We start from the raw sequence: 14,122 nt of genomic DNA, 5'->3' as shown, positions 1-14,122 counted from the left end.
TGGCGGTCCAGACCCTCCCTGCAGGCGCGCTTGCCTCCATGGGCCCACCCCCTGTTCTGGGATATTCCTCCCCTCCCCCAGGCTCTGAGCGTTGGTCCTGCCAGCCTGGAACTGTTCCAGCAGGGCCTCAGGACTCTGTGGACGCCACAACAGACCACAAGTACTTGCCAGTGGCCAACCTTTTAAGAAGTTCAAAGAACCACCTATTTCTAAGAGGTCAGCCCTCTGAAAAGTACTGGTTTGGAAAGGAACTGGGAGGGAAAGTGGAGATCGTAAGGCTTTCTATTAAAACCCAGCCAAGCATACCGTTAGACTGGCTAAGTGCAACCAGAGCCAAAGAGGGGCCGTGGCTGTCAGCTGTACTTGTGAACCATTAAAATGGTTAGTCTGGAACATTAGCTGTGACTAGTGACCCTTCCCTTGAGAAATGCTTCTTTTAGCTGTCTCTTGGTGTATGTTTTTAAGAAAAGTCACCCCTTCCACTTCGCCTTGGCCCTGCTGGGGTAACCAAGCACACGGGACCGCTAAGTCTGGTGTCTCAGAGGTTTCCTTAGCTGAATTATGGTTTGTTTTGTTTGGGGTTTATTTCCCAGAGAGAGTGGTGGGCTCCGGGGGGGGGGCAGAGAGAAGGGGACAGAGGATCCGAAGTGGGCTCTGTGCCAACAGCAGCGAGCCTAGTGCAGGGTTCGAACTCATAAACTGCGAGATCATGACCTGAGCCGAAGTCAGACAGTCAACTGACTGAGCCACCCAGGCGCCCCTGCATCATGCTTATTTCAAAGGCAAAGCTGCACCAGGAATGACTAAGCCTTAGTCTGCATTCATCTGCATTATAGCCACACAACTGGACACCTAGTATCCCCTTATGTCCAATTCCAATCAAATGGGAGAATGAACAAAGCTAACTTACTTAGATGGTGTTCCCTGGAGCAGAGAAATATCTGGTCCATGCCTCATGAGGCAGCATGCAGCCTTTGGCCTCTTCCCCCAAACAAACTAACAGAGGGGCATACAATGCCGGTAATTCACAATAGCAGAATACAGTAGGATCCGGGATGGTAGAATCCAGGATGGGAGTGGGAGTGGAGTATTAGAAAATAGATCCACGTACTGAGAAATCTAAATTACGTCAGGAAAGGAGAACTTAAGGGATGATGCCTCCAGGCAGCCTGCCTAGGCTCAGGGGCCCGGTTATGAAGGCATTCACAAAGAGGATGGTGTGTGGCTGGCTTAAAGGGCAAGCTTAGGCTAAAATACTTAGAATTGTTTCAGGCAGTTTTGTACTAAGAGCTACCTCATCCATCCTGACATTTTGGGAAATACAGACGAGATACAGCAGGGCTCTTAGCCGGAAAAATAGTAAGATGTAAAGCCAAGTAAACTGAAGCTTAAAAGGTTCCACAAATACACACAGAAGAACCTTGACAGCTAAGCTACTTGAGGGGAAGCTTTGCGAAACAACTCAAGGTAAAAACAGCCAGCTGGGAGGCCAAGGCAGTCCAGTCACCTGGTGGAGGGTAGCAGGATTTGAAGGTGGTCCAGCCTGGCCTGCAAAACTCACAGGAAAGGGGGCATTACCCATGGCTTCACCTTCCCCCTCTGCACACAGAACTGTCACCCTTAGCTCTCTAGACAACAGGCTGCTTCCTACTAAGTCAAACAGAAGACTCCTATTGGTACACTAGAAAATGAAAACATACAATTTATAATTAGGGTCTCTCCCAGTGAGCGGAGACTGCAGGCCTAGACAGGTGGTCTGGCCGTCCACCCTCCAATGAAAGTGCCTTGCGAAGAGCCAAGAGAGCTCTCTGCTAAGCACCACTGTCAGCTAAAAGGGAAAGAAATCCCTTTTAAGGAAGCTATTTAACTTCAATAGCCTGCTTTTCTGCCAGGATTTTCAATTCCTCTGAACATAAGCCGAACCACAGACTGCTACACGTATGTCTGGATCTTGGCTTCCCCCCCCGCCCCGTTCTCAGAGCTTCAGCACCAGTTGTTAGCCAAAAATAAACACCATTCCTCAACCATATATGTCCACCAGCCCAGAGCGGGGGAGGAGGAGCAGGAGGTAGGGCAGGTCCCCGGGCTCCGGCCACACACTGTGGCTGCTGCACGCCATGCATCTCACCCAGCTCAACCGGGAGTGCCTGCTGCACCTCTTCTCCTTCCTGGACAAGGACAGCAGGAAGAACCTTGCCAGGACCTGCCCCCAGCTCCAGGACGTGTTTGAGGACCCCACACTCTGGCCCCTGCTGCACTTTCACTCCCTCGTAGAACTCAAGAAGGACAACTTCCTGCTGAGCCCAGCCCTCAGGAGCCTCTCCATCTGCTGGTACTCTAGTCGCGTGCAGGTGTGCAGTATTGAGGACTGGCTCAAGAGCGCCTTCCAGAGGACCATCTGCAGCCGGCATGAGAGTCTGGTCAATGATTTCCTCTTTCAGGTGTGCGACAGGTAGGCCACCTCCTGAGCAGAGCTGGCTTTGGTGGGGTCTGGATTCTAGAGCTCTAGGAGACTTCTGGGGGACAGGGAAGCAGAAACCACAAGACCAAGATAGCTCCATTTGGGGGAGAATCTAACTAGGCCCAAGGCAGAATGTCCCGGCCTGTCCACAGCACAGTCCCCAGAGGATGAGGAGTACAGTCGTGGGGATTCTCCTCCTCTTAGCCTCACAGGTCCTGGAGCTGCTTCTGCCACAAGGAGGAAGCATTCGGGCAGCTGTCCGCCCTGGCAGCCATTAAGACCTCAGGGGGTCTGGCTGGGCCTCTATTTTCAAGGTCAGGCCCTGGGAAAGGTTCTTAGACTGAGCTATTAGCTTCCGCCTCCACTCTTCCCCTAGCAAACAAACTCCAAGGTTTGTGACATGCAACTAAGGAAGGAGAGCAAGGGTGCTCTGGGTTAGTCGAACCAAGCCAGACTGCAGGGGGAGGAGGGGTGGTGGTATTGAAGAATGGTTTCCTCATTAGAAATTTACTAATCTCACTGTACCCCTAGGGAAGGGTGTTTTGGCCTATTTTTACAAATGAGCAAATCAAAGCCTGAGAGATCATGTGATTTACCCATAGCCTAGGATTACTGGATTTTAGGAAAAAAAAAAAAATGCAAGACATCCAGTTAAATTTGAATTTTAGACGAAATTAATTTGTTTAAATGTTTATTCATTTTTTGAGAGAGCGGGCTAGCGAGCATGAATGGGGGACGGGCAGAGAGACAGGGAGACACAGAATGCGAAGCAGGCTCCAGGCTCTGAGCTGTGAGCACAGAGCCCGAGGTGGGGCTGGAACTCAGGAACCACGAGATCATGACCCGAGCCAGTCGGAAGCTCAGCTGACTGAGCCACCCAGGCTGCCCCTAATTTTCTGATGTAAGTATGCCCAAATACATCCTGTACTCATCCGTCAAGCCTACCATGGGTAGAGGCTGAGCCACAGGCAGCCCTCCATGGTCTCACCCTCCTGCCTAAGGTAGCCCACACAAGCAGACTTCCGCTGCCAGCCTCTCTCTCAGCCTGTATTCACCAGTCCTGTCCTGACTTTGAGGAAGAGCACTCTTGGTTGGTAACACACTAGGCTCCGCCAGTTTGCTGCCACCCAGGTTTAAAAGCTGCTGTTTACTGGCAGCATGACAGGAATGAAAGCAAACAGTGTGGTGGCCCCGCCCTGCCTTTTTTAAGGCAGCAGGAAGAAAAGCCCATCTTGGCTAGGCCCTGCCGAGATGAGGCCATCTTGATGGGTTTAACAAGGCCCGGAAATCAGACTGGAGTGACATATACGGGAGGGTCACGCCTGCTCTCAAGTTGTTCCATTCTTGCTGTAAGAGAGCTGACAAGGTACGGATTAGGCCCCTCGTGGCACCATGTGGGTGCAGCAAGGGGCCCCAGTGACACAAAAAGAACAAAGGGCTTGGTGGTCAGGGTTCCGTGTGGAGTCTCCCAGCTCTGCTCCTGTCCAACCATGGGAGCCCAGCCCAAACATTTACACTCTTTCAACCTACTTTCTTGATCTTTAAAATGGGATAAGTCACCTTTCTCACAGGCTAAGAGGATTAAATGACACAGTAGCACTGGCACACAGTGGATACTAATATCCACCAAATCTGGTTCTTTAAGCAATCGGCTCTTGGCAGGGAGAGACGGGAAAACAGGGAAGGATGGCAGGGAAGGAGTCTGCTTTCTCTGTTTTGTTCCTACAAGCAAGATTATTCTAAAGGTTCTTACAACAAAAGGGACCACTCACCATCTTTGTGGCTTAAACACCTAATCATCATAACCACCCTGAAGGGAATAATTTCTCCCGCTTGACAGATAAGGACTAGCACAGCTCAGGCATTTGTCCTTGGTCAGAGCGCAAATAAGTTACAGGCAAGTTACCTGAGCCCTCATTCACACAACAGGGTGTAGACAGAGGATTGGATATGAAGACTAAAGAAGCCATGTGAACTTGGGGAGGTGGAATGGGCTCAGCGCCTGAAATGAGGTGGTGCCCAGTCTGGTACAGTCAGGGGGTTAAGGGAGAAGCTTATCGGGAAAGGGAAAGCCCCAGTCTAGACGCCAGCTCCTTCTGGCTACAGGGAGCCAAGGCCCCTGCCCACGAGACCGGTCCTTCTTGACTGCAAAGCTGTCTGGTTCTGTGTGCTCCCAGAAAAAGTGAGTTACAATTGCCTACAAAAGGCCCTAAGGCTCATTACACCCCCCATCTCAATCTTCACTACAACCCCACCGGTAGGCATTATTCCCTCCCTGCTGTGCCTGCCCCACTTCCCCCAAGAAACTAAAGCTCAGTGAGTGGTTTAGCAAAGGTCACACCGCAAATAAGTCAAATCTAACTTATGCTCAAGATTCTTCTCAGCAGCAGGTGCTGGTTAGGTTGGGGCAGAGGAGCCTCCAAACTGTGTAGAAGTGGCCCCGACTATACCCACTTCACTCTGGTTCCTGACCTTTTCTAGGCTGGCATCCCAGTGGGCATGCAATAACTGTCTCAGTTAACTGAGCTGAAACCCGGGCTCTAGAACCCAGAGCCAGGCATACTGGAAGAAATGTCCCGACCCCAGATTCACGGGTTGAACGAACGTGCCTGTCTCTAAGCCACCCTACAGGAAACCCTTGTTCCCACCTGACCATCCTCCCAGGAGCATCAAGGCCTAAGTTTGAAGCTAGACTCGATTGGTCACCCAGCATCTCTTCTCTCACCCCAAAGCAAACAAGTCCGGAGAGAACCCAAGAACATCCAGAGTTGTCCACCTACAGCAGGACCAGGGGCGGCTCACGAGGCTGAAAGCCACACAGATTAAAGTTTGGTGGAATGGAGAGGCAGAAAGTAGGGGAAATGGGACAGAAGCCTTGGTTTTGATCCTGGCCGCGGCATCGCAGGCCAAGTTCCTTAAACTTGCTGAGTCCCTTTCCCTGTTTCCGTGCCCACAATATGCAGAGAGTCCCAGCGTTGTTAGGGGGCAACCTGGCCTGGGAGCTCCAGGACCGGGCGCGGCCCAGGGCAGACGCAAATCGCGACCCCGCGGGCCCCTCCCGGGGTCATACGATCTCTCCGCAGGTGCCCCAACCTCGAGTCCGTCACGCTTTCAGGATGCGGCCATGTCACCGACGACTGCCTCGTGCGCCTACTGCGCTGCTGCCAGCACTTGCGTGCGCTGCGCCTAGAGAACTGCGCGCGCGTCACCAACCGCACGCTTGCTGCTGTGGCGACGCACGGGCGCGCGCTGCAGACCCTGCACGTGGACTTTTGCCGCAACGTGAGCGCGGCCGGCCTGCGCCGCCTGAGCGCCGCGTGCCCGCGCCTGGCGCTGCGAGCCGAGCACAGCGCGACGATGATCCCCGACCAGCTCCCCAGGGCGCCCGGCACTGCCCTTCGTAAGCTACTGCCGCGCTAGGCAGACGGTTCCGAGGCACGACACGCGGCCAAGGGCCGCCGGGCGGAAGGAGCAACCTGGTTTCCAACCACAGCCCCTCCACCTCCCAGAGCGTTGTCACACCTCTGAAGCTCAGTTTCCCTGTCTGCAAAATTGGGACACTAATGCCTACCTCACATTAATGACGGTTTTACGCACAGGAGTGCAAGATTAACCGGATGCTGGGAAAACACTCGGATAGTTCTCACTAAACACCAGCACATTTCCCGACGCCCTTCTGCCCCAGGTCCTCAACCACACACTGCCTGCAGCAGCGGGACAGGCCTGCACCACGCATGGACTACAATCCCCGGCGGGGGCCGAAATACCCGCACGGGGAGGCGTGGCCACCGGGAGCTCTCCGGCATCGCGCAAGCGCCCTGGGAACGGGGGTGGGGCGACCTCCGCAGCCGGCCTCTCGTCCCGCACTGCGTCTGCGGCTCCGGCTTCCCAGGAGCGTGGCCTCCGTGCAGCGCGAGCGGGCGGGAGAAGCGGGGGACCCGGGACTCACAGTCGGAGAGAGCCACCGAACCCGCCACCGCGGCCCTGTCGCCCGCACCTTTGCTCGGTGGCCGGGCGAGCCCGCTTGCCTTTCCCCAGCAGAGACCGCACACATAATTCTAGAAAATGCGCTGGTAGATGTGATTCTTTCCTAAATAGCATATCCTTATTTCCTATGGTTATCTTATCACAAAGGCAGAAGAAATCGTTTGAAAAACCCTAAGTAAAGATTTGAAAACAAGAGCAGCAGCCCCGGTTAAGTCTCTTGATAATGAAACCAATTAGAAGCTGATACAAAGTTAGATTTTTACATGCTGGACTTGCTCAACATGGGCACACGCCTTGACTTAACAATTTCAGGGCTTTAGTCACTGATGTCTCACCTTTAGCCACAAAGTATAGGCTCTCGTCCAGGCAGCAGCCTCCGGGTCCCAGGTACACGGTGAAAACTTGGGTTAAGAGAGGAAGGCAGGGAGCCATGGGCCGGCGGGCAGGCGACGCTCACGCTCTGGCTCCGCCCACCACCAGCGGTTACCTAGGGCCTTTAGGCACTTGAGGCCAGGTGTTTCTTTTCTGGGAAAGAGGCTCTCCATTCCTACTCAAGGTTGCCCAATATTGGGGAACCAGCGAGGAAATTCCATTCTCACGGAGCTTACCATCTAGTAGAAGGGACAGTAATTGGTATATAAAAAGAAAATAAAGCTACGGTGGCGGAAGGTGGGGAGGAAGCACCAGGGAAGGGGATGTCTGGCAACTGCTGGCGAAGGTTTGGGGAGAGGGAAGCTACTTAAAAGGGGTTGATCAATATAAGCCTGAGTGGCAGCATCTGAAACAAGAAGTGAGGGAGGGGGCCAAGCAGCATCTGGCAGGAAAATATTCCAGGTGGAGGGAATAGCCGGTGCAAGGCTCCAGACCAAGAGCAGAGCCCGTGAGTTAGGGGAGGCCCGGTGATTAGCGTGGCCGGAGCAGAGTGAGTGAGGAGGAAAGGTGAGCAGAAAAGGAGATCAGAGAAATAGGGATGTGGGCGGCCGTTGGGGCCTCAGAGGTTATTGTGAGCAGGAAATGAGAGCTGGAGGTCCCCCACCCAACCTACCCGCAGGAGCCAGGGCCCCAAGCAGAGATGATATACATGTAGGTGACTCCCAGGAGCTGAAATTTCTCCAGGCAGAACCTGTGGGCAGGCAAGCAGCAACCCAGCCCATCCCAACCCCTCCAGGGACTGCCAAAAAGGCCTCAGCTGCGCCCAGGCCCCCTTGTCTCGCCAGCGCTTAGCCCAGAAACAGGTGGGTAATTGCACTGAGGCCACGCCTGGCATAGTTCCTTCACACCCTTGTGTAGGGAGAGCCCCGCTGCCTCAGGCCGCCAGCTACTCTGGAATGGGAGGGCCCCACTCCTCCGGGTGGGTAATTTTCCAGTTTACCCACCATAGCTCCAGACTCTAGAAGGAGGCCTTGCCGGCCTTTCCCCCACTCCTGCAAACAATGTTTAAAGAAAGCTCAGGCTTCCATGGGGTTAAATGTTTGTTTAAAATAGCACCACTTAAACCCTGGGCTTTGCTTTTATTATCTCTGATAAGCCTGAATTCTCAGCAGGTTCTGTTTGCCCTGAGTTGGGGGGTTTAGTCTGGGGAACAACAGAATCCTAGTTTCTGGCTCTCCTCTGACTGAGAGCAGTCAGCCTTCTCCAGACCTCACTTTTTTTTTTTTAAGTTTATTTATTTTGAGAGAGAGAGAGAGAGAGAGACAGCTTGCATGAGCGAGGGAGGGGCGGGGGGTGGGGGGTGGGAGAGACAATCCCAAGCAGGCTCTGAGATGTTGGCACAGAGTCCTACTCGGGCTTGATCTCATGAACTGTGAGACCATGACCTGAGCCGAAATCAAGAGTTGGACGCTTAACTGACTGAGCCAGGCGGGTGCCCCTGGCCCTCAGCTTTTTAATCTGTGGATTGGGATTGCTAGAGAATCTTGCTTGCAGGGCTCTTCTAAGGATTAAGACATTATGTGTGTAAAGCAGAAGTCACTGCAAGTTCAGCTGGAATAGGGTAACCTGAGGCCCCCTTTCCCTCTCCCTATGGAAGCTCTTTTACAAATGAGGGTTAAATCCCCTGGCTAAGCTTGTGGTGCCCAGTAATCCCCCACATACTGAGGCTGTAGTGACCACAGAACTGAAGCCGTGCTGACAGCTGCATCCAACAGTTTCTCCAGCTTGAATCGGGCCCTGTCCCCTCCCCGGGGCGTGAGGGCCACCTGAGGAACAGCCAGAAGGCAGACACTGATGAGATGGCTCTCCGATCTGCCTTCTAACAGGTGCTGTTCACATCAGTGGGCACTGAGCAAGAAGCCCTTGACAGAACAGTCATTCCCCTGCTTGATCAGTAACAATGTTCCAGGTCTTCTCTCAGATTTGCATAGAACAAGGGACTTCACATGCCTAATTAACCCACGGACTCAATCATCTGGGGTTGCGGGGAGTGTTGAGTGATCTGCAGCTCTGCCATCCATCACTTCTGACAAGTTATGACCTCTCTGAGCCTGTTTATCTCTACAATAGGACCAGTACCCTCTCTGTGACGCTCTGATGAGATCAGGTCTAAATGTGCAGTTGCCTGGAGGGCTGGGGTAGGGAGAGGCGTCCTCACATCCACATCTGTGGGGGCCTGGAAAAGCCAAGTGCCTGGCAGAACCCACAAGGCCTGGGCACCAGGAAGAAGCAAGCAGGGTCTATATAGGGGTGATCCAGGAACACTTGATGGAGGACATCACTTGATTTGAGCCACGCTAGAAGACTGACCCCAGCTCCCATGGGGTCTGTGTTCCATCAGCAGGCACAGTTCAGCAAGGGTGCAGCCAGAAAGCCCAAGGCATCCCCACAGATGCCAGGGGAGACGGGAGCCTGTGTTCCAAAGCCACTTGAAAATGGCTTGGAGGTTACGAGTGTCCTCATGGCTTCCATTAGAGCAGACTACAAACTCTCCAGCTCCTGAACGCACTCTTCACTCAGTTTTGGCCAAGGCAGCCAATGGCTACACAGAGGAAAAGCTAGGGGGAGGGCGCTCAGCCTTGGCACGGGCACCCGGGCAGGACGGTGCTCCCCGGTGGAAGGCTGATGCCAGTCACCACACGGTGCCAGCTGGTCTGCACGGGAACCTCAGTACTAGCAGAACCTGGAGCCGCACGCTCTTAGGTCAGGGGCTCCAGGATGCTCCTTGGCAGGTGGAGGCTCCCGGTGGGGCGGGGGGGGGGGGGGTGCCATGAGGTTTGTGTTACAGGGACACATGGGCCCATTTCTGCACAGGTGGGATGACTGGCGGGAACTAAGCTCTCTGGGTTCTACTATCATCGGTGGGCGCGCTCACAGGAAGCCAGGGCTCCCAGCTGTAGCCTGTACACACTTGTGATCCGGCACTTTCCCTCTCCAGACCTCAGGTTATGGTCTGTAAAAGGAGAGGTCCCCTGACCCCTTAGCTCTAGGATTCCTCCAGCTGTAGGATACAATGCCCAAGACGTTTTTTCGGCTAAAAACCAAGTTCAACACATCTGACTAGCAGGGCTGGGCAAGGGCCACAGAGCTGGGAGGCCCAGAACAAAGCTGCCCTTTGAAAGGCCTCTGGGGAAATCTTAATTTTAAAAAAATTTTTTTAACGTTTATTTATTCTTGAGAGGGAGACAGAGTGTGAGCAAGGGAGGGGCAGAGACAGCGAGAGACACAGAATCCGAAGCAGGCTCCAGGCTCCAAGCTGTCAGCGCAGAGTGAACACAGGGCTCGAACCCACAAACCGTGAGATCATGACCTGAGCCGAAGTCGGTTGCTTAAACGACTGAGCCACCCAGGCACCCCAGGGGAAAATCTTAAATTTTAAAAGCTGGGGGTCCAAATTCTCTGGAGACTATGTCAGGGTCAAAAAAACTGCAAGTATTTAACTGAATGAATCCAGCAAATAAAAAACTGCCCAAGCCTCTAGAGAGAGGCTGAAAGTGAACTAGGGGATAAACACCTGTGCTGGGCCCACTTCAACCCCTCAGACCAGGGACTTCAACCTTCCTCTCTCTGTCAGGGCTTCTAAAAATCAGCAAATTACAAAAGGAAAAAAAAAAAGACAGGTTTCCAGCAAAGAAATGGCATCTGTTATAAAATCAAGGTGTCTATGCAGATTTTCCTTGCAGGGTCAGACCTCCTGAAAAGCCGTCCAGGAAGCCTGACAGGTGGCGCCTGGAACCATGAGCATCAGCCTGCTGAGGGCACCTTTGCCCTACAATCAAGAATCAAATGTGGCAGCAAAGGTCAGAGCCTTTCAAAGGTTGAGGCATTATTTTTATTTAAAATAAACCCTGAGGGGCGCCTAGGTGGCTCAGTTGGTTAAGTGTCCAACTTCAGCTCAGGTCATGATCTCACAGTCTGTGAGTTCGAGCCCCACGTCAGGCTCTGTGCTGACAGCTCAGAGCCTGGAGCCTGCTTCGGATTCTGTGTCTCCCCCCTCTCTCTGTCCCTCCCCTGCTCATGCTCTATCTCTCTCTGTCTCAAAAATAACATTTAAAAAAAATTAAAATAAAATAAAATAAAATAAAATAAACCCCGAGACTGCAGATGTAGCCTTCAGCTGGGCACACTCTCAGCCCAGCTCAGAAAGAGGGAAGAGCCACTTGTTACCAGGAACCAGCCCAGGAGGCTCTGAGAGACCAGTCTTCTGGCATTGTCCAAGACCTCAGGAGCACACAGAGGCCTCTCTCCTCTCAGTTCCCTCCTGGCCCAGAGGCCTAGGCAGTGTGTTTCCACCCCAGGCTGAGTGCTTTAGGCCCAGAGCCCTTCACCACTTCTGTTCCTGCTGACTGAGCTCTCACAACAAGTATTAAAGGTTCGTCTTTGCCCAGAACCCCTGTGGCTTCCCAGAAGCTGTAGTTTCTCCCTCTGAGACCCAATTCCAATTGAAGGCTTCTCTTCGACAAAACTAACGTGTCGTTGTGACATGTATTATTAGGCACGGTCACTGGGAAATATCTATATAACACAAAACCGTATCTTTGTTCCAATTTCTCTTTGAAAATACTTATTTTCTACCTTCCTTCTGGAAAACAAGTGCCTGCAAAGCTCTCCATCTGGCACCTCATTTGACTGAACTGTCCTCGGTCCATGAAGTACTGCAGCAACTTGTGGCACGAACTGGCTGTAGATGAAGACAAACCACCCAAAGGCCTTGCCCTCTTCCTGTTCCCACTCCCGGCAGCCAGAACCTTCATAGCTGCTCTTGAGATGGCCCCCTCTCCCAGAACCACCCGCTCATTCTGACATGCCCACGAGTGTAACCCCTTCCCCAGCCCATGCACAACTTCCCACCATCCACCATTCAAGGATACGAAAGCCACTCACTGGTTCTCATATTATTCGCACATTCACCCACTCATTCTCGTGGTCACTCATTCGTGCGTGCGGAGTGCCTACTAGCAATGGCGGTCCGACTGCACGACTGTAAACCGCCAGGCTCTCTAAGCCCCCACGTACTCCTCACAAGCAAGGTTAAATCGTGTTACTCTCGTTAGCTTCCTCCTTGCTTAGGAGAGCCACTCCCCACTGGGGCTATTCCGGAAAGGCTCTTGTTAGCATGTTACACTCAAACCAGCTTCAGAGGAGGAGGAAGGGGGTTGCTGAGAGGACAGGCCAACGGGCTGACCCAAGGGCCCCGGGTGATGGGTGAGGGGACGAAGTAAGGCAGCCAGGATGATAGAATAAATGAAAGTAGGGGCTTCCCACTCCCAGAGGCTGCTCTGTCATCTCCAAGCCAAGCTCACTCGGTGTGAAGGAGTGTTTCTGACGGGTCAAAACGCCGTCACAGTGAGACTAGCCCCAGAGCTTGTCCTTTCTCAGTCAGAGGCTCCACTGGAGGTAACAAAAGCAGCCCACGCTCTGGTTCCTGCATCGGCTTTATTTCTCTGCATAAGGAACCCTGCACAGGCAATTCAAATTAAAACAAAATAAATATATGAATATTCATGTAAAACTGTCCTTTCTAATGAACAATTATACACAATGTACAATTTCATGTTCACTGGGTGGGTTTACAAAAATGTACCATTCCCAACTAAAAATGCACCAAAATGGTTCCATGCAAACTTATCAAAAGTGACCAAAAATGTGGAGGGAAAAACCTGACTGAGAGCACTTTGTCTTTTTTTTTTTTTTTTTTGTACAATCACAGAAAAATAAAAACATCTAATTTCTTTGTTACATTTAGAGTAACTAAATGTGGCCACTGTTTGTAATGTCGGTTTATGTTCCTAAAACATCTATGTAGTTACCATAAAAGTATATCCACATGAAACTGGAAGTGAGCATCACTGAGAAAAGGGGCTGGTGGCCCCCCCGCGCGGTCAGTAGTCGGTGTCGGAGCCCTCGGCGTTGTCCACGTTCCGCGAGAGCATGTAGTTGTCCATGTCGATGGAGCGGCAGTTGTTGATGGCATAGCGCAGGCGCTCGGCCATGACCAGCTGGCTGGAGTAGGGGGGCAGCCGCAGCTGGAAGAAGCAGGTCTGTGAGGTAGGCAGACTGTCATAAGGCTGTGGAGAGAGAGACCCGGAGCCGTGACTGCAGCATCAGGGTGTCACGGGGTACCTGTGACTGCTGCCCCCCCCCCCAAAATCAGGAAAGCACTTCTCCCGGCCTTTAAGATGGGCTCCACAGACAGGACTGCAGGGCCGACTAGAGGGGAAGGACAGACTGTGCTGTGTTGGAAGGAAGGCGGGCTCTGGTGTCCCACGGCCACCAAGGTTTTTGGCGAAGAGGGTTCCTTCCTGTCCTCACTCCCCCAGTGGCCCCGTGTGGAAGGTGAGAGCAAGCCCTGACCGGCAGGATCATGTGAGAGAACACACTTCTCGCGGTGCCTGCCACGGAGTGTCGGCGCAGCAGAGCTCGTTCCCTATCGCCTGAAGCGGCTGCAGGGATCCCCTGCCAGCCGGTGAAATGGAAGGAACTGGGAGGGAGTCACCGCCCTCCTCCACGCCCACCCCATCCCCGCCCATCCCTCCCAGTGTGCATTCCTTGTCCCTCGTCTGCGATGGCTGCCAGCACACAGCTCGCACGAGGAGGGAGCAGTGAATTAAATCCCAGTCCATCCATCTAACTGACAGTGACACAGACATTTAAAATGATCATTACGATGACCAGCAGCAAAGCCGAAAAGTGCCTGGGGCAGGCTGCGCTAAATACAGCACACAGAACCACCTATGCTGGAGGCTGACTGGGAGGCGCGCCACATACGTGAAAGGTGGAAAAGGCCGCTACTAGGGAAGCGACATACGCTCTCTGGCCCTCCCTGCAAACACAACTGGCTGCCCAACTATCTGTACTGATGGTAATGATTCTACATTTTTATAACATTAAAAAAAAAAGTTTTTAAAAAAGCATTTGGCCTCTCTTTCTCGCTCACCTCCTTGAAACTGGCTCTCCTCCTCCTCCCCGGAGCCCTACACCTGGTGAATACACCTCAAAGACGTGGGAGATGGAGGGCCTACAAGCCTAACTGGGCCTGAGTCAGTGAGGACACAGAAACCTCGATCGCAGAAAAACAACAACCAGCAAAGACACTCAAGGGGAATGTCAACAGGTGCATCTGATCGGGAAGGTGGAGCGATGGTCTGAAAGTCACAAAGGAAGGACCTGTAGTGGTCAGTTTTCTGAGGCTGAAAAGTCTCAGGCAGGGGATTAGTGATGGATTAACTCCCGGGATGGCAG

At 52.9% G+C, this 14,122-nt stretch overlaps 2 protein-coding genes and 1 long non-coding RNA gene across 14 annotated transcripts in view; 1 reads left to right on the top strand and 2 right to left on the bottom strand.

The window, feature by feature from the left end:
- Nucleotides 1–8,115, bottom strand: part of LOC124508523 (uncharacterized) — a 51,163-nt gene extending 43,048 nt beyond the window's left edge. For both annotated transcript variants that reach the window (XR_006961273.1, XR_006961272.1), the window contains exon 1: nt 6,784–8,115. This is a non-coding gene — a long non-coding RNA (uncharacterized LOC124508523). The remainder of the gene's footprint in view (nt 1–6,783) is intronic.
- FBXL22 (F-box and leucine rich repeat protein 22) lies at nt 2,076–5,881 on the top strand. The gene is made up of 2 exons (XM_047074995.1): nt 2,076–2,452; nt 5,545–5,881. Exons 1-2 carry the CDS (start codon nt 2,118–2,120, stop codon nt 5,879–5,881), a joined length of 672 nt encoding a protein of 223 aa, XP_046930951.1. The 5' UTR covers nt 2,076–2,117.
- A 4,187-nt stretch (nt 8,116–12,302) lies between the features above and the next one.
- The window catches only part of HERC1 (HECT and RLD domain containing E3 ubiquitin protein ligase family member 1), a 194,808-nt gene continuing 192,988 nt past the window's right edge, over nt 12,303–14,122 (bottom strand). For all 11 annotated transcript variants that reach the window (XM_047074980.1, XM_047074983.1, XM_047074989.1 and 8 more), the window contains exon 78: nt 12,303–12,948. In XM_047074980.1, coding sequence (XP_046930936.1) covers nt 12,763–12,948 — 186 coding nt within the window. In that variant the 3' untranslated portion in view covers nt 12,303–12,762. The remainder of the gene's footprint in view (nt 12,949–14,122) is intronic.

Source organism: Lynx rufus, unplaced genomic scaffold (assembly GCF_022079265.1).
Source record: "Lynx rufus isolate CCGP_SWC_20201006 ecotype Redwood Valley unplaced genomic scaffold, mLynRuf1.p SCAF_13, whole genome shotgun sequence".
Classification (NCBI taxonomy): Eukaryota; Metazoa; Chordata; class Mammalia; order Carnivora; family Felidae; genus Lynx; species Lynx rufus.
The sequence above is the reverse complement of the archived record's forward strand: the minus strand, read 5'-3'. Positions and strand labels throughout refer to the sequence as shown.

Coding starts and splice junctions, on each gene's coding strand:
- FBXL22 (XM_047074995.1), top strand. CDS start 2,118: ATGCATCTCACCCAGCTCAACCGGGAGTGCCTGCTGCACCTCTTCTCC. Junction 2,453..5,544: donor CTCTTTCAGGTGTGCGACAG/GTAGGCCACCTC, acceptor ATCTCTCCGCAG/GTGCCCCAACCTCGAGTCCG.